Below are 26,647 nucleotides of genomic sequence, written 5' to 3'. Positions count from 1 at the left end.
ACGCAAGGGCGAGTGTTAAATAAACTCAAGATCTTTTATAGAAAATCACTCAAATTCAAGACAATTTTAGAACCAAAGCTTTGATATGACTAGTTGGAGAGAAGAATTACAGAATTCAAAAAGGCACTTCAAGTGGTCCCCTGACCAGGAGCATGCCAACATTAGACGCCCTGGGACAGATTTATGTTTTCTTCAGTCATGAAGATTCAAGATCCCCTGCTCTGTCGGGGTAGTTTCTCAACAACATAATTCTTAAGGTCAACCCAAAACAGAACCATTTTAAAAAAGACATAATCAAAACTTTGTCTTTCTCTTAGTAAAGCTCCCTTTCTTCTTTGAATGAAAACCAATTTACTTTCCTCCTTTCCCGAGAAGCCTTCATTTATCAAAACCCATTTTAGAATGGTGAATCATAGTCAGCTTGTGGTTACATCCAACAATTCAGACCCTTCGGAGATTCTGTGTCTAACTCTGCCTTCCCCAAAGTAGCAACCAAACCCACACAATTTAGTGTTGGGAAACATAATATTTATGTTTAAATTGCAACTGCTGGGCAAGATGGCACAGCACAGTTAACATATGTTGGTTGTAGTTCAAAACACCCTGGTCTCTTGGCAGAGTGGTTTTGCTGAGTTTGGCGAAGTCAATCTCTGAGTAACTATAGTGGGTAGAAGGGGACATGGTAGCATGATAGCCCTCTGCTTTAAAAGGTGGTAGGGAACCCTGGTGGTGCAGTGGTTAAAGCACTTAGCTGCTAACTGAAAGGTTGGCAGTTCAAACCCATCAGCCGCTCCATGGGAGAAAACTGTGGCAGTCTGCTTCTATAAAGATTTACAGCCTTGGACATCCTATGGGGGCAGTTCTACCCTGTCCTATAGGGTCCCTAAGAGTTGGAATTGATTCAACGGCAGTGGGTTTTTTCAGGGATGTTCTGGTCCTGAGTAAGATGGAGAAGCACCGGCCACTCTTTCTTCCCCAGGGAACAAGAAATGACAGCTGCAAATCGGGGAAGAAGGACAGGATTTAAGGCACCAGGGAACTGGTGGTGAGAGTCTTTTTCCCCCTCCCATAAGCCCTGGCCTAGACTCCAGGCAGCACGCAGCTGGAAGTGGACCCTGGACACAGACAGAGGGAGCCAGAAGAAATTCTGGCTGGAGGGACAGAAAGGGGGGACTCTGGATGCTCAGAGAAACTGGGGGGAGTCCCCCATTTCTCTTTTGTTTTTTTCCTACATTCACTGCACTGGCAGTAGTTACACCAGCAATGGGGAGCCCTCAGTTACCTAAAACTATGAGGGATGGGAACCTTCTTTTTTGCTCATAGGAGCCATGGTCCCAAGAGATTGGGATGAACACCACTGCTTTTTTTTTTTCCTTCTCCAGCATACCACTGCTTGACCAGAGCCCATAAATGGATCCACATATATATGGCCAATTGATTTTTGACAAGGTTGTAATGCAATTCAATGAAGAAGGATAGTCTTTGCAATAAATAGTATTTGAACAATTGGTCATCCATATGCAAAAAAATGAACCTTGACCTAAGCCTCACAGCTTATACAAAAATTAACTAAAAGCAGATCATAGACCAAAATGTAAAACTACAAAACTTTTAGAAGAGAACAAAGAAGAAATCAGACAAAAAAGTTCTTGGATGTGACACTAAAAACACAGCTCCTTAACAACAACAAAAAATTATAATTATGACTTTGTCAAAAGTTAAAACATTTGCACTATAAAAGACACTGTTAAGAAAATGAAAAGACAGAAGTATATACTCCAAAAACCCATGGTCATTGAGTCAGTTCCAACTCATAGCGACCCTAGAGGAGACAGTAGAACTACCCGATAGGATTTCCAAGGATGTCTATCTTTATGGAAGTAGACTGCCATAGCTTTTTCCCGAGGAGCAGCTGGTGGGTTCAAACCGACGACCTTTCAGTTAGAAGCTGAGGGCTTTAACCAATGCACCACCAGGGCTCCTCAAAATACATCCTAGGAGAAAATATTTGCAAATCACTTATCTGACGAAAGATTTAGATCCTGAATATACGAAAAACCCTCAAAACTCAACAGGAAGAAAACAAACAATTCAATTTTAAAATGGGCAAAAAACTCGAACAGATGCTTCACCGAAGAGATTATAATGGATGGCAAATACGCACATGGAAAGATGTTCAATATCATTCTCGTTAAGGAAAGGCAAATTAAACTCTGACATGATACCGCTCCACCCTTATTAGAATGATTAAAACTGTAAAATGTTGACAGTCCCAGGGACTGGTAGGGGAATGGGGCAGCTAGAATTCTCATACATTACTGGCGGAAATGCAAAATGGTGCAACCACTCTGATAAAGTTTGTCAGTTTCTTACGAAGTTCAGTCTAGACTTACCATATGACCCAGCAACGCATTCCTAGGGGTTTAACCTAGAGAAACTTATTTAGATAAAACCTGTTCATCAATGTGCACTGCAGCTCTACTCATAATCATCGCAAATTGGAAATATTCCTGATGCCCTTCTACGGACAACAGGTACCAATCTATGAAGCATCCGTATGATGGAATACTACTCAGCAATAAAAAGGAACAACTATTGACATACACAACTTGGATAAATCTCAAAGACATTATACTGAGTCAAAGAAGCCAACTGCAAAAGGTTACGTATTGTATGATTCCATTTATATGACATTCTCGAAAATATAAAATTATAGTGATCAGTATTTGCCATATGGATTGAGCCCTGGTGACTCAGTGATTAAGAGCTCAGCTGCTAACCAAAAAATGGGCAATTCAAATCCACCAGCCGCTCTTTGGAAACCCTATGAGGCACTTCTACTCTGTCCTACAGGGTCACTATGAGTCGGAATCAACTCGAGGGCAACGGGTTTGGTTTTTTTGGGAGGGGGTATGACTAAAAGGGGGTAGATTACAAGGGAGCTTTTTAGGGGTAATAGGACTTTTCTGTAATATGATTATGGTGCTGATCATACAAATCTATAAAGTAAAACCAGCTGTCATGGAGTTGACTCTGACTCATGGTGACCTCATGTACGTCAGAGTAGAACTGGGCTCCACAGGGTGCTCGGTGGGTGATTTTTCAGAAGAAGATTGCCAAGTCTTTCTTCCAAGATGATTAATTTAAATATTTTTAAAACAAATAACAAATTACTTAAAAATATTTTAAGTAAAACAACAAAATATTTTTAAAACAAAGAATGAACAAATCTGTCTTGGAAGAAGTACAACCAGAATGCTCCTTAGAAGCAAGGATGGCGACACTACGTCTCACATACTTTGGACCTGTTTTCAGGAGGGATCAGTCCCTGGAGAAGGACATCCTGCTTGGCAAAATGGAGGGTCAGCAAATAGAGGAAGACCCTCAGCGAGACAGACTGACACGTTGGCTGCAACAATGGGCTCGGGCATAGCAACGATTGTGGGGATGGCACAGGACCAAGCAGTGTTTCGTTCTGTTGTACACAGGGTCGCTATGAGTCAGAACCGACTCGATGGCACCTAGCAACTTAACAACAACAAAACAAATATCATAATAAATACGCAATGAAAAGTCATTCAGATGGAAGTGCAACGGGAACTAATACTTGGATGCTGGTTGACCTGCACTGTGATTGTACTGTGGGTAACAGAACATGGCTGTTCCTGGTGTGTCCACTTCTCCAGGGTGAGAGCCCTGCCCTTCTGGTCTCTGAACACCAGGTCCCCACAGAGTGACTGGTGTCTAGAGTAGGTACTCCATGTTTGTGGAAGACAAATGAAGTTGGTGTGAACGGTTCACATCATTTCATTTTGGGGGGTGGGGAAGAGCAGGGGGGAAATGGAACCTCATGAGAGGTAGCCATTGAATGCCAAAAGGGTTCTAGAATGGGTTAAAAACAAAACAAAAGACACTTTTTACAACTTCATAATTTGTTTGCTGGCATTAGCTGAACAGAAGTTGGTAGCTGGAGCTTTCTGCATGAATACTCCTGATTTATGAAAGTGTGTGTATGTGTGTCCTTCAGTGGGGACGTTATTATGAAGTCATTTAATTTTTAAAGATTAATTAAAGCATTCCTCTAATAATTCATTAAGCTACACTGCACAAGACTTATGGGGAAATATTCCTTTGCTTTTTTTGGCCTATTGAATGAGGTCACCGAATACCTTTGATTAAAATTCAGCAATTCATATGTGGTCATATATAAACACAAACTAAAATTTCAGGATTCCTCTTTGCTTAAAGCTGAAACTTAGCATGTGCACAAACATTTATAGTAGGCTGCAGTTCCCAGCAATTCATGCATTACCAAGATGCACCTGTGCATGTACATACACTCAAAACTCCACTCCGAGTTTTAAGGGTCTACCCATGAACCCTGGGCACCAGGCACTTCCTCAAAGTCACCCCCTGAGCCCTAGGTAAAGGGACAGCCTAAAGGCATCATGAACTTTCCATAAAAACCAGCGTTTTCTACAGAGTTGTATATAACCCCCTGCAACCGTAGGCTTTGAAGCATTCGATCCAAAAATTAAACTGCTAAGTCATCCAGGATTGAGTCCCATAGAACACAGAGAATTTCACAGCTCCACCTCAGATTAAAGAAGGGGAAGAGAAAGCAATTCCGTTAGGCGGCCTCCTTGCCCGTGTGGCCGACGTGAGCAGAAGGACGCAGGTCATCAGCCCTGGGAAGGAGACAGAGGCGGAGGAAAGGTAAGAACCCAGTGGGCAGTACTCACATGGCCAAGGAGCCGGGAGGAGCTGACACTCTGCGAAGGTCCGCAGACTGCACCTGGTGGATGCTAGAGGCGGCAGGGAATGGGCAGCGGAGACAGAGCCAGCACACAGCGCAGACAGACAAGGGACACGGGGGAGAGAGAGAGAGACAGACACAGTTTAAACAGAAATCAAATGAGCGCTTCACCCAACAGTAAGCAAGACGAAAAAGAAAACAAAGCCAGCCACGGAAATCATCCAAAAAGCAGGTGGGAGCAACGAAGCCAACAGGACACACGACGCGGCTGGCTGTGGTGGCCACAGAGCGCAGGGCAGGTGAGGCCTGTGCAGGCAGGAGGGCTGGGGGCTCAGCCCGCGGGGTCAAGGGATGGTGGTGCCGGCATCTGAGAATGCTCATCAAGCCCCTCGTCTCGGTCATTGAGGACGTCCAGGGAGAGGAGGCACATACACACACGCACCCACACACACACCCACGCACGCACGCACGCACTCGAGAGGGGTGGGTTGGCACAGTAAGCACCCCTCGGAGGAGACTGAAGGTCAGTGTAATCCTTACGCATAGCCCTCATGAGTCCCCACTTCATAGGGATATTTGTGGCAAAAGACAACCGTCTTGAAGGAGTGGACAAGATAGAGCACCTTTGACTATAGAAACTTCAACTTCCTTTCGTTCAGCAGCAAACACTTTTTAATAACTCCAGAGGAAAGCCTAAATTCATCATGGTGATGCCATAATTCCACCCATTCTCTGGGTAGAAAATGTGAAACCACAGACCTCTCCTTCTCTGCCTTCCTTTATAATGGAGAGAATCCTCAGTGGCTTTGGGAAAAGACCAAATTTAGAATTTAGGAAACTACCCCCAATTTTCCTGTCACTTTTGCATCCCTCTGCTCTCTCGGACCATGTGAAGGCAGACTCAGCCCCCTTGGTCCCTCTTTTCTCTTGCGCACAGAAATGCTTAGATAATGCTGCCCGTGAGTCAGCTCCTGCTGGAGGAGCTCCCTGCCCTGTGGTCCTCAAAGCATGCCAGCTGCAGCCAACACTACTTCTCAGCAGCCCAGGCTGACAGAATCCAGTTGTCCAATCCAAAGTTTGCCAACGAGAAAGCTTGTCCGTGGATGACCATTTTTAACAACGCAGCCTTAATTACTGGTGAACTCAGGGGAACAGTTATCCTAAGATGCCTGAGGTATTTTGAGTTTCTGATCTCCTGCAAAGGTGCTTTTCAAACAGAGAACATAAATTTCTCTGGCTATGATGGTAATATTATATGAATATAAACCTAGATAAAATCAACCAGTTGCCTCGAGTCTACTCCAACACATGGCGACCCCATGTGTGTCAGAGTAGAACTGGGATTCGTAGGGCTTTTAATGGTTGATTTTTTGGCAGTAGATCACCAGACCTTTCTTCTGAGGTACCTCTGGGTGGACTCAAACCACCAACCTTTCAGTTAGCAACCGAGTGCATCAGCCATCTGCACCACCCAGGGACTCATAAATCTAGATAAAATCCTCTATTATTATTATTTTGGGGGGAGGATATTTACTGGAGTCCATGTTACGAGTAGATCCATGAGCCATGAAAAAACGAGCTCTGCTCCTGTGTCAGTGGAGCACCTCTGAACACTGTGGGGCCTACCCGTTTAGTCTGCATGTAGTGATAGCAACCGGGATTCCAGGCCAGGACATTTGTTTATAAATGAAGGCCAACCAGCTCCATCAAGGCCTAACACCTAACTCTTTCTCATGGAATTCCTTGCAGCTATCCATGTGACCCATTCTTACGCAAGTACATATATATCTTCTACTTATTATCATAAAATGTGACCAAGACATTTTCTCTCTTATTTTAATATTAACTAGATTTTTCAAAGGTTCTTTTTTGGTAGACTTATGTGGCACAATGGTTAAGTGCTCGGCTGCTGACCAAAAGGTCAGTGGTTCAAACCCACCAGCCGCTCCATGGGAAAAAGATATGGCAGCCTGCTTCCATAAAGATTACAGCCTTGGAAACCCTACGGGACAGTTCTACTCTGGTGCATGGGGTCGCTATGAGTTGGAATCGACTAGCTGGTATACATCAACAACAGACTTAATGTTATTTTTGGCATAATTGCTGGGAAATGTAACAGACATAGAGTCTGATCTATGAGTAAGCCACCTATTCACCTCATGACCATAACTCTCAGGCACTGTGACAACCGCTGGGGAACCTAAAGGAAAGCTCAGGACCTCCCACAGAGCAGAGCAGAGGGATGTGAAACCAGTGGTTAAGCTGTTATCTGATCAAGGGTGCCACGAAGGGGCCCCAGCTCACTACAGGAACACAGCAGAGGGTGTCTAACGCCTGCATGGAGATTGGAAACGATTCTTAGGGAAAGTGATCTGTCAGTGGATTCCTGACCTCTGAGCAAGAGCTGGCCAGATGAGAAAGGGCTAAGGAGGGCCTTACAGGAAGAGCAACAGAAATGCAAAAACAAGAGGGCGTAAGCCATGGGCTACAGTTCCAGGAACAGCACCGATCTCCACAGCACGGGGAGACGAGGGTAAACAAAGCACAAATCAACGATGTCTGGTACCAATGTCAGGGAGTAAGGCTTTCCAATTCTGGGAAGGTCATTCATTCTAACCAGAATATAGGAAAAGACAGACTATATGCAGGGCAGCAACGCTGGAAGCAGGACGTGAATAAGGAGCACACCTTAGCAATGTGGCTGAGAGGGAGCATGAATTTGAACTGAGGCCATATTACTAGCATAGGAGAGAGTTGCTGTGATTTCTGAAGGTTTGAGAAATAACTAGAAGGTAAATGTCAAAGAAACGGTAGCTGGCCTATTGGGTGTGTGAAAGTGGAGATGTTTGACTTGGTGACACAAAATGGGAACATAAATGGCTCAGTGGATGGTGAGGAGGGAGAACGAGCGGAAGAGAGTCAGTGGGTGCAGTTTCTAGCAGGCAGTTTGGGGTTCCTATGGGTTATTCAGGTAAAGATGTCAAATAAGATGTTTGATTCTGATCTTCAGTTTTTAGAAGAAGGCCTGGGGTGTAGAGGTGATCTTCCAGAGAAAGGTAGATCCACAAGGAACACCCACATTCAAGGGGAAAAGGGAGCCAGCTGGCCAGGGAACCGCAGTGCTTAAATCTCAGATGTTCACACTGTATGGTGTGTGAAAGGAAGGTATTCATTAAGATGGAATGAAGAATTACTATCTTCTGATTGGGACACACACACACACACGCACCTACACGTTTTAAAACTAGAATTCTAAAGACATTTAAAACGGGCTCTCTTTTCTTCCTTAGTGAGGAAGAGAGAAGAGAGGCAAATAAAGCAGAAGGAACAGTCAGTCTCAGTTAAAAATAAGAAAAGATGGACAGACGGAAGGAAAGGGAAGGGAAAAAGAGGAGGGGAGGGAGGACAGGAGAGGAAAACAAAGAGAAGGAAATAGTACATGTCTTGCAATGATCTCTTTCTGCCTTGGATGGAATAGTGAATTTCACATAACCACGATTGAAACAGAGAAAAGCTTGGAGGGCTCTGAAGGTTGAAGAAAACTTGAAGAAGAGTCTTAAAGGCCAGGCTGCCTTTTGACTTGGAGCTCCGCTAGGAAGTCTAGAGGAAGAAATGAGATTTCAAAGCAAGGATTCTGGTGAAACAGAGACGCAATCTGATCACAGAGATGAACAGGAGCAGTGGTGAGAGGAAGTAAGATTGTGTCCTACCATCACATGGTAACTTGGTGCTGTCTTCCTTTGAAGGCGCGTTATCTGTATTAATTTTCTAAACACTTGGTGTTAAATGATAATTTTCATAATAAGCACTAATTAAGAAATTTGCTAGTTTTGAAGTTTTATAAGTGCTCCTTTAAAAAATAAAAAGCATACCATTACTGCCATTTCACAGCGCTCTTTCCCTGGCCTGAGGCTGCCTGGATGGAGGCACCACTGCCCCCTGGTGGTAAGGAACTGCATATTTGTGAACACCTGCATGGAGTTCCATCATGTTACATGTGCCATGAGCACGAAAATAAAACAACTATTTATATTTGGTTTTATATGTGAAGAAAGCCCAAATCTCAACAATTTGGTTACCGAGCTAATACAAATTCTTTCTCAAAGGCAAGAGCTGTTTGGAACTAAACACCTGAAAAGAATTTCGTATTTCCCAAACCAGCAGTTCAGTGCTTTGCTCTCGAGGTTCTAGGGAAGCTGATGAACCATATACAATTGTTGTCATCCTCCTCCCCCGCATTTTTAGACTTATAAACACAGCAATTATATATTCAATCCAATAGAAGGTCAGGGCAGAGAGAAAGGAAGGCATCAGGAATGAGCGAAGCATTTCACAAGCTGCAAAAACGCGGACGAAAAAAAAGAACTCTAACTAAGTAACCCCTCCCAAGAAAGTGTCGAGGAGGTCCAGAGTTGCTCTGGGAGAAAAGGAGGCAGAGGAGGGAGAGGCTCTCCCACCTCAGCATCAGACTTTGAAACCGACACCAAAAACTGGGACACCAGTTAGGGCTGGTCCTCGACATGTGCCCCAAGGGAAACAGAGGTGGCGTAAAGTCTGGGCAGCAATTTATGGCACCTGTGTCACTGGTTTATTCTAGGAGCTTCAGTAGACTGTCATACTGACGCCGTAACTGCATGGCAAGCATGCCCGTGCTTCACAGGCGCTACAAGGAAGCCAGCCGGCCGGCACAAATCGCTACCCATGCATCACAGGCACAAACGGGGGAGCACCTTTGAGGGTCCCTCACTGTGACAGGCTGACCCAAAGCTGAGCCCTGAAATGGCCTTACCTTGAGTCAGATTAGGCATATGCACATGATACATAGAAAATACTCAAAAAATGCCCCAAATCCCCATCTTTCTGCATCCCCTTTCCAACCCGAAATAGACATTTCAATCACTGATTGGATTAAGGCACGATACCCTATAAATTGAATATGTATTATCTAAAACTCTAATCATGACCACCTTATGTCAAATCATTTTACAAACTGCCTAAGAAAGCAGCCCTGGTGGCTCAGTGGTTAAGAGCTTGACTGCTAACTAAAAGGTCAGCAGTTCATATCCACCAGCTGCTCCTTCGAAACCCTATGGGCAGTTCTATTCTGTCATATAGGGTCTCTGTGAGTTGGAATCAACTCAGTGACAACAGGTTTGGTTTTTTGTTTTTGTTTTTTTTTTTTTTTCGGAGAAAGGAAAGAGTCCAGGAGGGACACATTTTGTTTAGGGGTACACGTAGTAACGGGCCAGGTTAAGTCTGGACAATAGGATGCTACACAGAAAGGTAAAACTGTATAGAAGGGCTACAGCAGACAGGACCCCAAAATGGGGGCATAAGGAAAGGGGCAATTCGCTAACACGCAAGAGGGGATGCAATCGCCTGCCACTGGGGGAGTCACCACTCTCCAAGTGAGCTGGACAGACAGGAGGCTTACAACATGCCTTTTTAAAGCACATCTATCTAGACACACTTTAGGGACTCACTTCTAATGGGTCTCTGATAGTCCTAGCAGGTATATACTTAAGTGGCTGGTGAAGAAGAACCATCTCTCTAGCATACAGTAATTTCAAGAGAAGGGTGTTGTAACTGTACAATAAACATGAAGAAGAAACATAGAGAGATATATTCCCACGAGAAAGACCAAGAAACTGTTGAGTTTCCTGGACGGTCTCCCTCTTCCCAATACAGTGAGGTCCCCAGACCATGCACATGCTCCACGTTCTCTTCCCCAAGGCCACCATGTTGACAAAGGTGGGCAAAAAGCTGACTCACTCATTGAGTAAAGGCATGGAGGTCCTCCGCTTGCTCTTCTGTACCATGTTGGCCTGATTCCTCAAGGAGATCCGGATCATAGCCGGGGCCAACCTGCAGGGCTCCCCATCTACTTGCATGGGGATGGATTTGTAAGTCAGAAGCATGACTTCCCGGCACTGGTGCAGCCGCTCCCCGTGGCCCCCAACCTGCAGGGCAGCCTAGAAAAGCAAGAGTCCAAAGGGAACAAGGCGTTAATGCCTGAGTTACTTAAGAAAGCTAGAAACCCCAAGTCTATTATGTGTAACCAAAGGGCCTTTGATAAACATATTAACATTTGGTAGAACTCAGTAGAGCAGGAAACCTGAATAAACCATTAATACAAATAAACTGAAAATTCAAAACTTTTCATGAGCAGGCTGTAATTTCTCACTGGCAACCACTTTTCACTTTTAGGTATTTTCAGTCTGCATTTAATCAAGTTAGTGTAATGCACAGGTTTTTATTGGTATTATCCACCTCCATGAAATAACCAGTGTAAGCAGAATGAAGAGAACATGAAAGAGATAAGGCACATAGTTTGAGACAGCTTATAAATTATATTTACCTAATTCTTAAATTAGAATTGGAAGAAGTACAACCAGGATGCTCCTTAGAAGCAAAAATGGTGAGATGTAGTCTCACATACTTCAAACATGTTATCAGGAGGGACAAGTCCCTGGAGAAGGACAACATGTTTGGTAAAATAGAGGGTCTGCGAAAAAGAGGAAGATGCTCAAGGAGATGGACTGACCCAGGAGCTGCAACAATGGGCTCAAGCATAGCAACGACTGTGAGCATGGTGCAGGGCCGGATAGTGTTTTGTTCTGTTGTACATGGCGTCACTGTGAGTCAGAACTGACTCCATGGCACCTAACAACAACAACAACAATTCTTAAATATTGATATGTAGCCCATCGTTGGTTAATTTTCAAACATAGTCAGGTGTCTTGAATCATGGCCTAGCCAAGATGATACATATTTTTGGGGGACACTATTCAATCTAAGACAGCAAGCTTTTCCTTTTTACTTAAAACCTTCTCAAGCTATTTCTAACCTGTAGAGATTAATCAAACACAAAATAGTATTAAGTGCTTTAATTAAACACATCATCGAAAGTAAAGCAGCTTTGAGGATCAAAATCAAATGTAGTAAGAGCTCAGTTCCCTTCACAGGAAGTGCTCAGTTCATTTCACAGTAAGAGCTCAGTTCATTTCACAGTAAGAGGTCAGTTCACTTCACAGTAAGAGCTCAGTTCATTTCACAGTAAGAGGTCAGTTCACTTCACAGTAAGAGCTCAGTTCACCTCAATGGCCACAGAATGGACAATCAAGCCAATATTAAAAGTCTTCTGTTCTTAAGGACTACAAATCAGTGTAACTTTCATGTCTTAGTGTTTACTTGTCCTTGGATTACTTTTCTCCATCCCCCTTCAAACCATTCCCTCCTTTTGACTTCTCAAGTCCTCATTCTACTTGCAGTCACATGGAAAGGATGGACAAGTCTAGAAGGTGCGACCAGCCCTGACTCCCAGCCTCATTCCTGTAACAATTCACCCAAGGCAGAAATCAGTGACATAAGAATAACAATGGAGATAATCAACAATACCAGATTCAACGTTGTCTTTTTGTTTAAGACTAACAAAATTGACAAACCTCTTGTTAGATTAAAAAAAAAAATTGTGATCAATTTGATTCTGACTCATAGTGACCATATAGGACAGAGTAGAACTGCCCCATATGGTTTCCAAGGCTGTCAACCTTCTTTTTCCTGCAGAGCAGCTGGTGGGTTCAGACCGCCGACTTTTCGGTTAGCAGCCGAGCACTTAACCACTGCGCCACCAGGGCTCCTTTCTTGTTAAACAACAGAAAATATAAAACCAACTTTTTATATTAAGAAATAAGACAATCAAAAGCTAAAGATACAATAGAGAGCTTTAAAAATAACACAAGAAATTCAAAAACACTTAATTGTGCTCATGAGGAATTTGTACTTAGACCAAGAGTCAGTCATTCAAACAGAACAAGGGGATACTGATTGGTTTAAAATTAGGAAAGGTGTGCATCAGGGTTGTACCCTTTCACCATACTTATTCAATCTGTATGCTGAGCAAACAATCCCAGAAGGTGGATTATATGAAGAAGAAGGCGGCATCAGGATTGAAGGAAGACTCATTAACAACCTTCAATATGCAGATGACACAACCTTGCTTGCTGAAAGTGAAGAGGACTTGAAGCACTTACTGATGAAGATCAAAGACTTCAGTATGGATTACGCCTCAACATAAAGAAAACAGAAGTCCTCACAACTGGATCAGTAAGCAACATCATGACAAATAGATAAAATATTGAAGTTGTCAAGGATTTCATTTTACTTGGATCCACAATCAATGCCCATGGAAACAGCAGTCAAGAAATCAAATGATGCATTGCATTGGGCAAATCTGCTGCAAAAGACCTCTTTAAAGTATTAGAAAGCAAAGGTGTCACTTTGAGGACTAAGGTGTGGCTGACCCAAGCCATGGTGTTTTCAATTGCTTCACATGCATGTGAAAGTTGGACGATGAATAAGAAAGACCGAAGAAGAACTGATGCCTTTGAGTTGTGTTGGCAAAGAATATTAAATATACCATGGACTGATAAAAGAATGAACAAATCTGTGTTGGAAAAAGGACAGCCAGAATGCTTCTTAGAAGCAGTGATGATGAGACTTAGTCTCACATACTTTGGACATGTTACCAGGAGGGACCAGTCCCTGGAGAAGGACATCATGCTTGGTATAGTAAAAGGTCAGAGAAAAAGAAGAAGACCCTCAATGAGATGGATTGACACAGTGGCTACAATGGGCTCAAACACAGCAAGGATTGTGAGGATGGTGCAGGACTGGGCAGTGTTTAGCTCTGCTGCACACAGGGTTGCTACGAGTCAGAACTGACTCAACAGCACCCAATAACAACATGATAAATACACTTCACATATTTAAAAATCCATATATGTTGAAAGCAAAAGAATGGAAAAATATATAACATACAAACAGTAAGCATCAGAAAGCTGATGTGGCCATATCAATATCAGATACGTAGATTTCAAGGCAAGAACTGTTACCTGAGATGCAGATTTGCTGTTGTTGTTGTTAGTAGCTGCTCAGTTAGCTTTGACACACAGTGGCCCCATGTTCATTTCAGAATGATAAAAAGGTCATTCAATCACAAAGACGTAACAAACTTGAGTGTATGTGCTCCTAATAACAGAGTTTCAAAATACATGAAACAAAAACTCGGGGGGAGGGGAACTGAAGGAATAAATAGACAAATCTATAATCCTGGTTAGATATTTTTACCATCTCTTTCAGTAATTGATAGAACAATTAGAAAAAATACCTATAAAGATACAGAATATTTAAGTGTCATTTTTAATCATTTTGACCTATTGATATTTATGGGAAACACATTCAAAAAAAAAAAAAACTGCAGAGTACACACTCTTTTCAAATGCACTAAAAAAGACCATATTCTGAACCATAAAACAAGTTTCAGTAAATTTCAAAAAACTGAGTCTTAACATATGTTCTATGACTTCTTTAAAGTGTTAAAAAGCAAAAATGTCACCTTGAAGACTAAGGTGAACCTGACCCAAGCCGTGGTATTTTCAATTGTTTTATATGTTTGCAAAAGCTGGACAATGAATAAGGAAGACTGAAGAAGAACTGAGGCATTTGAATTCAGGTATCAGCAAAGAATACTGAATATATCATGGACTGCCAGAAGAACAAACAAATCCATCTTGAAAGAAGTACAGCCAGAGTGCTCCTTAGAAGTGAGGATGGTGAGACTTTCTCCCACATAGTTTGGACATGTTATCAGGAGGGATCAGTCCCTGGAGAAGGACATCATGCTTGGTAAAGTAGAGGGTTAGTGAAAAAGAGGAAGACCCTCAGCTGGATGGATTGACACAATGGCTGCAACAACGGGCTCAAGCATAGCAACGATTGTGAGGATGGCGCAGGACCAGGCAGTGTTCCGTTCTGTTGTACACAGGGTCACTATGAGTTGGAACCGATTTGACAGCACCTAACAACAACACCAACAATGACCACCAGAGACATAAAATAGAAATCAATAATAATAACATTTATAAAGTCTCCGAAAACTTAGAAATTCCAAACATTTTCCTAAGAAGTCAAAGGAAGAAAGCTAGAAAATATTTAAAATACACAAAAAATTGTGGAATGAAGGTAAAGCAGTGCTTAGAGGCAAATTTATAGCTTTAAATGCTTATATTAGAAAAGAGGAAATACTTAAAACCAATGACCTAATATTCCACCTTCAGAAGCCTGAAAAGAAGAGCAAGTGAAATCAAACATAAGTAAGAGGAAGAAAATAATAAAGATTAGAAATCAATAAAACAGAAAGCAGACAAATAGTTGAGAAAATAAATAAAAACAAAAGTTGGTTCTTAAAAAGACTAATAAAATTGATGAACTCCTTGCAAGACTAATTGAAAGAAAGAGAAGGCTAACAGAAGCTATTTGTATCAAGATGAAACAGGGCATTCTGCTGCAACAACTACAGACGTTAAAAGGAAAATAAGGGAACACTGTGAACAACCTTACGCCAATATATTAAATAATTTGCATGAAACAGACATATTCTTTGAAAATTCTAATAAAAATAAAAATTGACACAAGAAGAAATATAAAATCCCAATAGCTCTATATCTATCCTCGACTCAAAGAAATACCAAGACCAAATGGCTCACTGGGAATTCTATGGAACTTTTAAGGACAAAAATAATAACCAATATTACACAAATTCTTCCACAATAGATCAGAACATCATTTCCTATCTCACTTTACTGGGTCAGCACAACTTTGATATCAAAACCTGACAAAGATATTATAAAAGAATTATATACCTCATAAGCATAGTCACAAAAATGCTTAGCAAAATATTAGCAAATTAAATGTAAGATAATATAAGAAAGGATAACATATCAAGACCAAAAGTTCTTGAATAGGTTAGTATGATATTAAAATAAAATGAATGAATGGAATTCATGATATTAACAAAATAAAGGAGAAAAATCATATGTCACTTCCATAGACATAAAAAAGCATTTGATAAAATGCATCACCCATTAGTGATAAAAAGTTTTCAGCAAACTAGGAACAGAGCAGAAGTTCCTCAAACATATAAAGGGTGTCTATAAATTAACAAAAAGAAAGCTGAATATACTTTCTTTTAAAGTTTTCAAGACTGAAATCTTTGGATAGAAACCCTGCCGGTGCAGTGGTTAAGCACTCAGCCGCGAACCAAAAGGTCAGTGGTTTGAAGCCACCAGCTGCTCTGCGGGAGAGATTAGTCAGTCAGCTTCCTTAAAGATACAGCCTAGAAAACCCTGGGGCAGTCCTACTGTGTCCTATAGGGTCGCTTTGAGTCGGAATCAACTAAACAGCAATTGGTTTGGTTTATGGCAAATTAGCCCCCCCACCCCATTCCTCAATCTGAGTAATGTTTTGAACTGTTTTCAAAAGTTTTAAATTACTTAAAAACAGACTCAGCACTAAAAAACTTCCTCAGCTGTAATGGCAGGAAAAGATACAAATTAGACTGTCTGATTATGGCCTATGTAGAATCCACAAAGATAATCAGGTTACCAAGCATCCAATGAAAAATCATCTTAATTAGTAGGAATGTCTCTCAACCAGTAAAATGAACTGAAGGCTGTTGTTGTAGGTGTTGTTGAGTGCCATCGAGTTGGTTCAGACTCATAGCGACCCCATGTAACAGAATGAAACACTGTCTGGTCTTGCACCATCCTCACAATCCTTATGCTTGAACCCATAGTTGCAGCCACTGTGTCAATCCATCTAGTTGAAGGTCTTCTTCTTTTTCCCTGATCCTCTGCCTTAACAAGTGTCACGGATTGAATTGTGTCCCCAAAAAATATCTGTCAACTTGGCTGGGTCATGATTCCCAGTATTGTATAATTGTGTACCATTTTGTAATCTGATGTGATTTCCTTACGTGTTGTAAATTCAATCACAATGATTTAATAAGATGGATTAGTGGCAGTTATACTGAAGAGGTATACAAGGTCGGATAGCATCTTAAGCCAATCCCTTTTGAGATAGAAAAGACCGAAGTGAGCAGAGACACGTGGGAACCTCATACCACCAAGAAAGCAGTGCCAGGAGCAGAACGTGTTCTTTGGACCTGAGGTTCCTGAGCTGAGATGCTCCCAGACCAAAGGAAGACACATGCACCACAAGGACCTTCCTCCAGAGCCGACAGAGAGAGAAAGCCTTCTCCTGGAGCTGACGCCCTGAATTTGGACTTGTAGCCTACTGGACTGTGAGACAATAAACTTCTCTTTGTTAAAGATATTCACTTGCGGCATTTCTGTTACAGCAGCACTGGATGACTAAGACAACAAGGATGATGTCCTTCTCCAGGGACTGCTTCCTCCTGATAACATGTCCCAAGTACATGAGACAAAGTCTTGCCATCCTCGCTTCCAAGCAGCACTCAGGCTGTACTTCTTCCAAGACAGATCTGTTCATTCTTCTGGCAGTCCATGGTATATTCAACATACTTCGCCAACAACATAATTCAAATGCATCAATTCTTCTTCGATCTTCCTTATTCATTGTTCAGGTTTCCCACACATATGAGGTGATCGAAAATGCCATGGCTTGGATCAGGTGCACCTTAGTCCCCAAGGTGACATTTTTGCTTTTTAACACTTTAAAGAGGTCTTTTGCAGCAAATTTGCCCAATGGAATACATCGTTTGATTTCCTGACTGCTGCTTTTATGGGCATTGATTGTGGATCCAGGTAGAAAGAAATCCTTGACAACTTCAATATTTTCTTGGTTTATCATGATGTTGCTCACTGGTCCAGTTGTGAGGATTTTTGTTTTCTTTATGTTGGAGTGTAATCCATACTGAAGGCTGTAGTCATTGATCTTTGTCAGTAAGTGCTTCAAGTCCTCTTCACTTCCAACAAGCAAGGTTGTGCCATCTGCATATTGCAGATTGTTAATGAGTTTTCCACCAATCCTGATGCATGTTCTTCATACAGTCCACCTCTTGGATTATTTGCTCAGCATATAGATTGAAAAAGTATGGTGGAACTCTGACACACACATTTCCTGATTTTAAACCACGTAGTATCCTGGTGTTCCGTTTGAATGACTATCTATTGGTCTATGTACAGTTCCACATCAGCACAATTAAGTGTTATGGAATTCCCATTCTTCACAATGTTATCCATGTTTGCTTTGGTCCACAGAGTTGAATACGTTTGCATAGTCAATAAAACACAGGTAAACGTCTTTCTAGTATTCTCTGCTCAGTCAAGATCCATCTGACATCAACAATGATATCCCTTGCCCTACATGCTCTTTTGAATCCAGGCTGAATTTCTGGCAGTTCCTTGTTAATGTACTGCTGCAAGCACTTTTGAATTATGCTTGGCAAAATTCTACTTGCATGTAATATTAATGAAGATTTTTATCAACTTCTGCAGTCTGAAACTGATTAAGCATGCAATCAAGATGCACTGATAATTATTAGTGATTGAATTCAAAAGTTGGAAACAAAGAAGGATCTGTAGTTGGAAAATATGGCCTTGGTGATAGAAATGACGCTGGAGACTGCGTAACAGAATTTTGCAAGACCAATGACTTATTCCTTGAAATACCTTTTTTCAACAACATAAACAGTGACTATACACGTGGACCTCATCAGATGGAAAACACAGGAATCAAATCAACTACATCTGTGGAAAGAGACGATGGAAAAGCTCAATATCATCAGTCAGAAAAAGGCCAGGGGCCAACTGTGGAACATACCATCGACTGCTTACATGCAAGTTCAAGTTGAAGCTGAAGAAAATTAGAGCAAGTCCACTAGAACCAAAATACAACCTTGGGTATATTCCACCTTAATCTGAAGACCATCTCAAGAACAGGTTTGACACAATGAATACTAATGACCGAAGACGGATGAGTCTTTGGTCATTAGAACATCATAGGACATCAAGGACATCACACATGAGGAAAGCAAAAGGTCATCATACATGAAGACATCAAGGACATCATACATGAAGAAAGGACATCATATATAAAGAACATCAAGGACATCCTACATGAAGACAGCAAAAGGTCATTAAAAAGACAGGAAAGAAAAAAAGACCAAAATGGATGTCAGAAGAGACTCTGAAACTTGTTCTTGAAGGTAGAGTAGCTAAAGCAAATGGAAGCTATGATCACATAAAAGAGCTGAACAGAAGATTTCAAAGGGCGGCTCGAGAAGACAGAGTAAAGTATTATAATGAAATGTACAAAAATCTGGAGTTAGAAAACCAAAAGGGAAGAATGCACCAGCACTTCTCAAGCTGAGAGAAATGGAGAAAAAATTCAAGCCTCGAGTTGCAATTTTGAAGGACTCTATGGGCAAAATATTGAATGACCCAGAAAGCATCAAAAGAAGATGGAAGTAATACACAGAGTCACTATACCAACAACATAAACAGTGACTATACACGTGGACCTCGCCAGATGGAACACACAGGTGTGCCTGATCCAAGTCATGGTGCTTTCAATCGCCTCACGTGCATCTGAAAGCTGGACAATGAATAAGGAAGACTGAAGAAGAATTGATGCATTTGAATTACGATATTGGCAAAGTATGATGAATATACCTTGGACTGCCAGAAGAATCAACAAATCTGTCTTGGAAGAAGTAAAGCCAGAGTGCTCCTTAGAAGCAAGGATATCGAGACTTCATCTCACATAATTTGGACATGTTATCAGCAGGAACCATTCCCTGAAGAAGGACATCACCCTTGGTAAAGTGGAGAGTCAGTGAAAAAGAAGACCCTCAATGAGATGGATGGATACAGTGGCTGCACCGATGGGCTCAAGCATAACAATGATTGTGAGGATGGGACAGGACTGGGCAGTGTTTCGTTCTGTTGTACACAGGGTTGCTATGAGTCAGAACCGACTCAGCGGCACCACCACCACCAACTGTACCAAAAAGAATTGGCTGGCGTTCAATCATTTCAGGAGGTAGCATATGAACAAGGACTGATGGTACTAAAAAAGAAGTTCAAGTTGCACTGAAGGCTTTGGTGAAAAACAAGATTCCAGGAATTGACAGAATACCAGTTGAGATGTTTCAACAAATGGATGTAGCACTGGAAGTGCTCATTCATCTATGCCAAGAAATTTGGAAGACCTGGCCAATGGACTGAAGAGATCCGTATTTGTGCCCATTCCAAAGAAAGGAGATCCACCAGAATGTGGAGTTATGGAATAATTATCAAATTGAAGGCTACTTCTTTGAAAATGCAAGTCTAAAATAAACAATCTTCTTTTTTCCATGCCAGTAATTCTATTTCAAGTATCTCTTAAATACCCTTCTAAATTTTCTGTTCTTTAGCCTTTGCTTCAATCATTAGGGATGTACAAGTTTATTTACTAGTTTTTGCCCATGACCTTAAAAGTTTATCACCTTTAATTACATCAAACATTTCAATTCTCATAAAGCATAATTTGTTTCTAAAAGACTTTATTAATTATATATCAACCATTTTGAATACATAAAAACACACATACATACACACAAATAATGAGTCTTTGGCTGATAATCCTCTCCAATAGATGTTTGAGTTTTCAAATAATTTACCTTCTTAGAAACTTAAGAAGTTTTAAATCAATAGAATAGTCTTAAAAAATGTAAAATTATGGATTCAAATGAGATTATTTCATTCTGAACAAAAGAAATAAAATGCTACACCATTATATGAGGAGTGAGGTAAGATATGTATGAAAATAGAGAAATAAATAGCAATATTATTTAGAGATCATAGGCTATTCATAACTGTACTGTAGAAACCACATTTAACTCTACTTTTCTGAGGTAGAGTTTCTATCATGGAAGCAATCTAGAGTCACTAGAATCTCAGATTCAATCATACATTTGCTGTTAGCCAGTGTCCATGTATTACATTATTCCTATCAAGCACGGAGAAAAAAAATTGACATAATTTTAGCAAACCATTTCCTCTTCACCAGCTCCCATCTACCATTATTTTTCTCTCTTTTTTTTTTTTTCTGCCATGATAAGATGGCAGAAAGAAGGATTTAATAGACCCTCACAACAGTATCTCCAAACCCAGAGGGATCTTCTGAGCTGGAAACATATATTTCACATCGCCCATTTATGCCTGGCACAGGTAACACTGAGAAGCGATGGAAGATGAAGAAAGTAAAGAACATTTAAGAGAGAGACAGATAATAAATAGCACATGCAAATGCTCGGTGGTTCAAAGAAGCAAAGAATGTTCAAAGCTAAGCTTGACTTGAGAGGCCACTGGAGCTAGAAAGCAAAGAGGGAAGTGGGAAAATCTAGACAACCAGAAGACACTTGACCTTGCAGCCCAGGTAAGGATTTCAATTATGATTCTAAGAGCAATGGGCAAGTGGCTACTATTCTCCTGGCCCTCCCAGCCTGGGTAAGGGATCATCTTCTCTCTGACATTCCCTGAGAGCCTCCTGCCACACATTTAGGATCAGGAAACCCTGGTTGAGATTGGGAATCCCTGGCAATGGCAAACATTCAATAAATGTTCACTCCATCAGTGAATAAATGAATGAGTAAAACACGTGAGACAGTTTTTTTCCACTATATGTTTCCACTAGTATGTTTTTGTCACTTTCAAGAATTCATCACCGAAGATATCCTTCCTGAACTGAATCCTATTTGCTCTTGATTGTGTCTCTGCCCGTAATTAGCATGAAGGACTTTGGAAAGAAAGAGCTGTATGTGATCTACCGTCCATAAACCAGGTCAATCCCAGCCCAATGGTTCACACCACAGCAACCACTTCATTCTGAACATGGCCGACTCAGCAAGCAACACTGCCATCTCAGGTGATAGGTATTCTGTTGAACTTCACTAATTCAACTTCATACAGGAAAAGTCACTTGGAATCCATGAGATGAGTGAAAAAGACAGTTGTTTTGGTTTGTTTACAATGAGAAATGCAACCTTCTTCCTCGAAAGCATAAGATACAGCACAACCAAAGGCTAACGAAAGGTTGCAAGTAGAAGCTTTATTGTATTTGTTTTATAAACCAATAGTGGGGCCTGATTTACACAAGATAATAAGTATACTTTTTAATTAGCCCATCTTAGTTATCTAGTGCTGCTATAACAGAAATACCACAAGTGGAAAGTTTTAACAAAGAGAAATTTATTCTCTCACAGTCTAGTAAGCTAGAAGACCAAATTCAGGGTGCCAGCCCCAGGGGAAGGCTTTATCTCTCTGTCAGCTCTGTAGCAAAGTCCTTGTCATCAATCTTCCCTTGTCCTAGGAGCTTCTCTGCACAGGAATCCCAGGTCCAAAGGATGCGCTCTGCTCCCAGCACTGCTTTCTTGGTGGTATGAGGTCCCCACTCTCTGCTTGCTTCCCTTTCCTTTTATCTCTTGTAAGATAAGAGGTGGTGCGGGCCACAATCCAGGGAAACTCCCTTTACATTGGAGCAGGGATGTAACCTTAATAAGGGTGTTACAATCCCACCCTAATCCTCTTTAACATAAAATTATAATCACAAAATGGAGGACAACCACACAGTACTGGGAATCATGGCCTAATCAAGTTGACACGTCCTTTGGGGGGACACAGGTCAATCCATGACAGCCCCCTCTTCATTGAATAAGTGGGAATACATGGCTAAAACCTGCTTAAAGTTACATCTATGTTATATAGTTACTTTTTTAATGCAAGCATACAAAATTACAGTACAAGGTGACTTCAATACTGTGGCAACTGGATATTCATTAATGCCACAATAATGATATTTTCCTAAAGTCATCATTTTGAGATAACGGAGATGCCTATCTCATGCTTAAGTGAGTGAGATGAAGCTGAATGCAAATAATCAGTTTCCTTTTCACATAAATATTCAAGTCTTTAAACCCCTTTGCCACTGAGTCAATTCTGACTCACAGTGACCCTAAAGGACTGAGCAGAACTTCCCCATATGGTTTGCAAGGCTGTAAATCTTTACGCAAGCAGACTGTCCCATCTTTCTCCTGTGGGGCAGCTGGTGGGTTCAAACCACCGACCTTTTGGTTAGCAGCAGAGCGCTTAACCACTGCACCACCAGAGCTCCTTACTCAAGTCTTCAGTGAATGAAAAAGTATCAAATGGCATGGTTTCTGTGTCAAAGCTGAGATTTCTGCAGCAAAATGCTTTTTTAAACTAGCATAACAATGTCGCATTTCATTGTGGTAGAAAATTAATCAAGAAAATATACATACAACCCTCATTTACTGAATGCTCAAATACATGTCAATCAATTTTTTTCCATGACATAAAAAATGATGTTTTATTCTTATATTTCCTAAGCAACTCTATCTTGCATAAAATTTATAAGTTGATAAAGCAAGAGAGAAAAGTATACTGAAATCCTGTGAAGTGAATGAGCCCTACCTATAACTAAAATGCATTCCATTTCATTGAAATAGCTGTACTGCTCACCAGAGAGGCCATGGTGAATCCAATAACTTCTATATAGCCATCATCATGACGCTGAGGTTCAAAATCATGGTGATCTCCTGGATTTCCCCAGGGCATTGTGCCAGCACAATATCTGCAAGATAAGAATAAAATCAGAATTACATTCATTCTTCACTTATCCACATGGTTAGGTTTCAAAGACCAGGTCGTTATACAAAATCGGTGTTATGTGAAAATGGAGGATGATCACATCAGATCACAAAATGGAGGATGACTACATCTTTACATACCTGCCAAATTACATCATTACATAACTGCCAAACCACTGAGAATCATGGCCTAGCCAAGTTAACACATAACCTTAACCATCACAGCCAGCGTTAGTCTCACCTCACACCTCGGCATTCATTACTGCCAGACGTACGTTGTTAATGTGCAAAAGAGTTGGATAGTAGAATTTTTACTATTGTCATAAATGAAAAATGTTGGATAACAAGATATTTGATAAGTGAGGAGTAGGTGTATATTTATTTCACTCTTCTCATAATTATCAGTAGGAATTACATTTGCAGTTAGACTCAACGTTTATACAGTAAAACCTGTGACAGCCAGAACCTGTGTAAGGTAGAAACCTGTCAGAGAAGGAAAACTCAAATATTTTCCACTAATAGAGAGCAATAGAAAAGTGGTAAGACTTCACCCTGTCAAAGGCGCAAAACTTGCGAGACCCAGAAAAACAAGGTAGTCCTGTCAAGTTCCGGCTTTCACAGGTTTCACTGTATAAAATAAGAACAGTTCTCGGTCCTTCATGCTCACCTTCAAATAGACAAGAAAATGGTTTTATCATAATCTCCAAAATACTGGCTAGTAACAACGGAACATAATTTTACAACAAAAGCACCCCGTTGTGGTGTCCAACTTCCTCCTCATTCACTACTTATCAACATTGCTCACTCTAAGATTCACATATGACTGCTTTCTATCCTATGCCATGAGCTATCAATAGGTAGAATCAGAATTTGGTCTTGGGGAAAGACTTGTTTTACATGCTAGTAGAAAAGAGACATGAGATGGTAAACATTAAACATTCCATACATCACTAAGCTAATAAGTACCCACAGGGGAAGAGAAAGTCCACTGAGAAGAAAGAAGGAAGAGAGGATGAAGAAGTACAGTAAAACCTGTGACAGCCAGAACCTGTATAAGGCAGGAATCTGTCAGAGAAGGAAAACTGAAATATTTTCCACTAAAACGAGTGATAGAAAAGTGGTAAGGCTGCACTGGGTCGAAGGGGGAAAACTTTCGAGACCTGGAAAACCAACGCAGCCCCATAGAGTTCCGTTCTGGCTCTCACACGTTTCACTGTATGCTAGATTAGAAAGGGAAGGAGAAATAAAGGAAATTGCAAAAGCAGAGGAAGGGGGATCCAGAGGGGCAGAAGGGAGGGAGCGGGAAGAAAAAGAGAAGACGGCCAGAAGAGGAAAAAATTAAAGAAGGTTAATAAACATTTCCTCGAATCTAGGCCTTCTACTCAAAACAACCAAACTGGAAATACTTCTGGGATAGGAGAGTAACGGCCAAAAGTGAGCAGGGGACTGCGCGATGGTCTCCAGCCACAGATTTACATGCAACTTTCATTTCAATCCACTTCAGCCTAAATGGCTCATAGTTGCAGATTTTGTGTCTGAGTTGCCTGGTGTGCAGAAAACAAAAGGTCACACATCTACTCCTCCAAAAGCGTGGTGTGGGAAACGCCTATCTAATTTTACGCTGCTGAGATAATGCGCTTATTTTGAGACAACTTAATCCTAAATCTCTCTTTCTTCTGAGGTATACAATAGCACCAAAGGGAGCTGAAACCTAGCTACAACGTGCTACTCTAATCCATGCTATTTTTTCAAAGACAGTCATCTGGTAACTCTTTGGAATGAATTCCACACTCAAATCAGGCTGGATGGCTTCCTAACAAAGCAAAAGGAGTCTTTTGGGAAACGGAGACCAGGAATTTATTCAAGTCCGCCATTCCTGTGGGCAACAGTCAATGAAAATTAAACGTGAGTGCTACAATCAAAAGGATGCCTGGATTTCTTAAGGAACATAGGAACCACACACCATCAAGACCACTCAGTGAACCAAGGATGGGGACAGAATCATCAGACCTGGAAACCCTGAATAACTGATTTTCATTGTTTATGAAAACAGATCACCTCAAATCAAACCAGAGTTCACATCAAACGAAGGCAACCAGATGAACAGAGCTTACCTGGGTATATTTAAAAATACTAGACACTGGAACTTCAGCTCCTGGATCTTTGGGGTGAGATCTGTCCCATCACACTGCAATGATCAGGACAGAAAGGTCAAGGGCTCTGAGGGAGACTCAAGTCTCCAACGTTATCAAGATAACTGGGTGATGATGGCACGTACCATAGTCTTCCAGTTTAGCCCCTATCTCTGCTTCAGTGAATACCAGTTACTGTGATGGAAAATGAATTCTGATGATAGCTTTACCAGGACCAGGGTTCAGAGTGGGGCTTTCTTTCGTTTTTCATGTAAAAACGAAGCTGGCACTTCATCACAATGATTTTTCTCTGTTTCTCACAATCAAAGGGAATACTGTCATTCTTATCTTCAATTATCATTAGGCATTTAGGTTTGTAGCAACAACATGCAAAGGTTTATGAACACTTCAAACAGTGAAGCTCCAGGTTAAGGCAACAGCATTCTCCATCACAATCGTCTGAATCAAATAACGGTAATGAATATAGTCTCATTTTCTTTCCTTTTTAAGATAATTTTTTATTTTGAAAATATTAAATATTTTGAACACGATTTAAAAGGTATGTACTTTGCATGCTTGTTTAAAAAAAGTATCTAATTATAAATTAAGGAGCCATGGTGGTACAATGGTTAAGCACTCAGCTGCTGACTAAAAGGCTGGCAGTTGGAACCCACCAGCTCTGTGGGATAAACACCTGGCAATCTGCTCCCATAAAGATTACAGCCAAGAAAACCCTATGGGGACAGTTCTACTCTGTCACATGCAGTCTCTATGACTCCAAATTGACTTGATGGCACCTAACAACAACAATTATAAATTATCGCCATTCATGCTTTGCTTTTATCAATTTAATCTCTTACAAACCTTGACCAGACTTTGGAGCTAAATTACTTTCTGGAGTCTCGCGATGGCTCTGGGTCTCGAGGGCCAAGGGCAGCTTGGCCTCAGCCTTTGTATACTGCTCCCTCACTGCTTAGCACTTTCCTTAAGAGTATCTTCTATGTCCATTCACCAAAGAAAAGGCTTTAATTTCCCTTCCTCATTTTCCACTTCTGATAAAAATCAAAAGAGGAAGAACTCTAGTATGACCATAGACTTCTCAACGACAGTGGAATAAAGCCTGCTTTTGTATTTGCTCCCCCCGTAGCCTCACCAAGGAACTTTCCCATTATTGCCTCTTGGGGACAGAGGAGTGAAACCTTCCCAAACTCCCCGGGAATTTTTTAAGTTTTCTTCAGGAGGAGTTTCAGTCTAAGGACAATGATCTGGCAAGGAGTCAAGGTTGTC

At 41.1% G+C, this 26,647-nt stretch overlaps 1 protein-coding gene across 1 annotated transcript in view; it reads right to left on the bottom strand.

The window, feature by feature from the left end:
- DGKI (diacylglycerol kinase iota) overlaps positions 1-26,647 on the bottom strand; it is a 486,429-nt gene that overhangs the window by 171,658 nt on the left and 288,124 nt on the right. The window contains exons 18-20 of the mRNA XM_023736907.1: positions 25,343-25,416; positions 23,101-23,212; positions 10,529-10,728 (exon numbers count right to left, since the gene is read on the bottom strand). Of these exons, the coding sequence (XP_023592675.1) occupies positions 10,529-10,728; positions 23,101-23,212; positions 25,343-25,416 (386 nt within the window). The remainder of the gene's footprint in view (positions 1-10,528; positions 10,729-23,100; positions 23,213-25,342; positions 25,417-26,647) is intronic.

This window comes from Trichechus manatus, unplaced genomic scaffold, assembly GCF_000243295.1.
Source record: "Trichechus manatus latirostris isolate Lorelei unplaced genomic scaffold, TriManLat1.0 scaffold00093, whole genome shotgun sequence".
NCBI classification, from domain to species: domain Eukaryota; kingdom Metazoa; phylum Chordata; class Mammalia; order Sirenia; family Trichechidae; genus Trichechus; species Trichechus manatus.
This window is presented reverse-complemented; position numbering and strand designations above follow the sequence as displayed.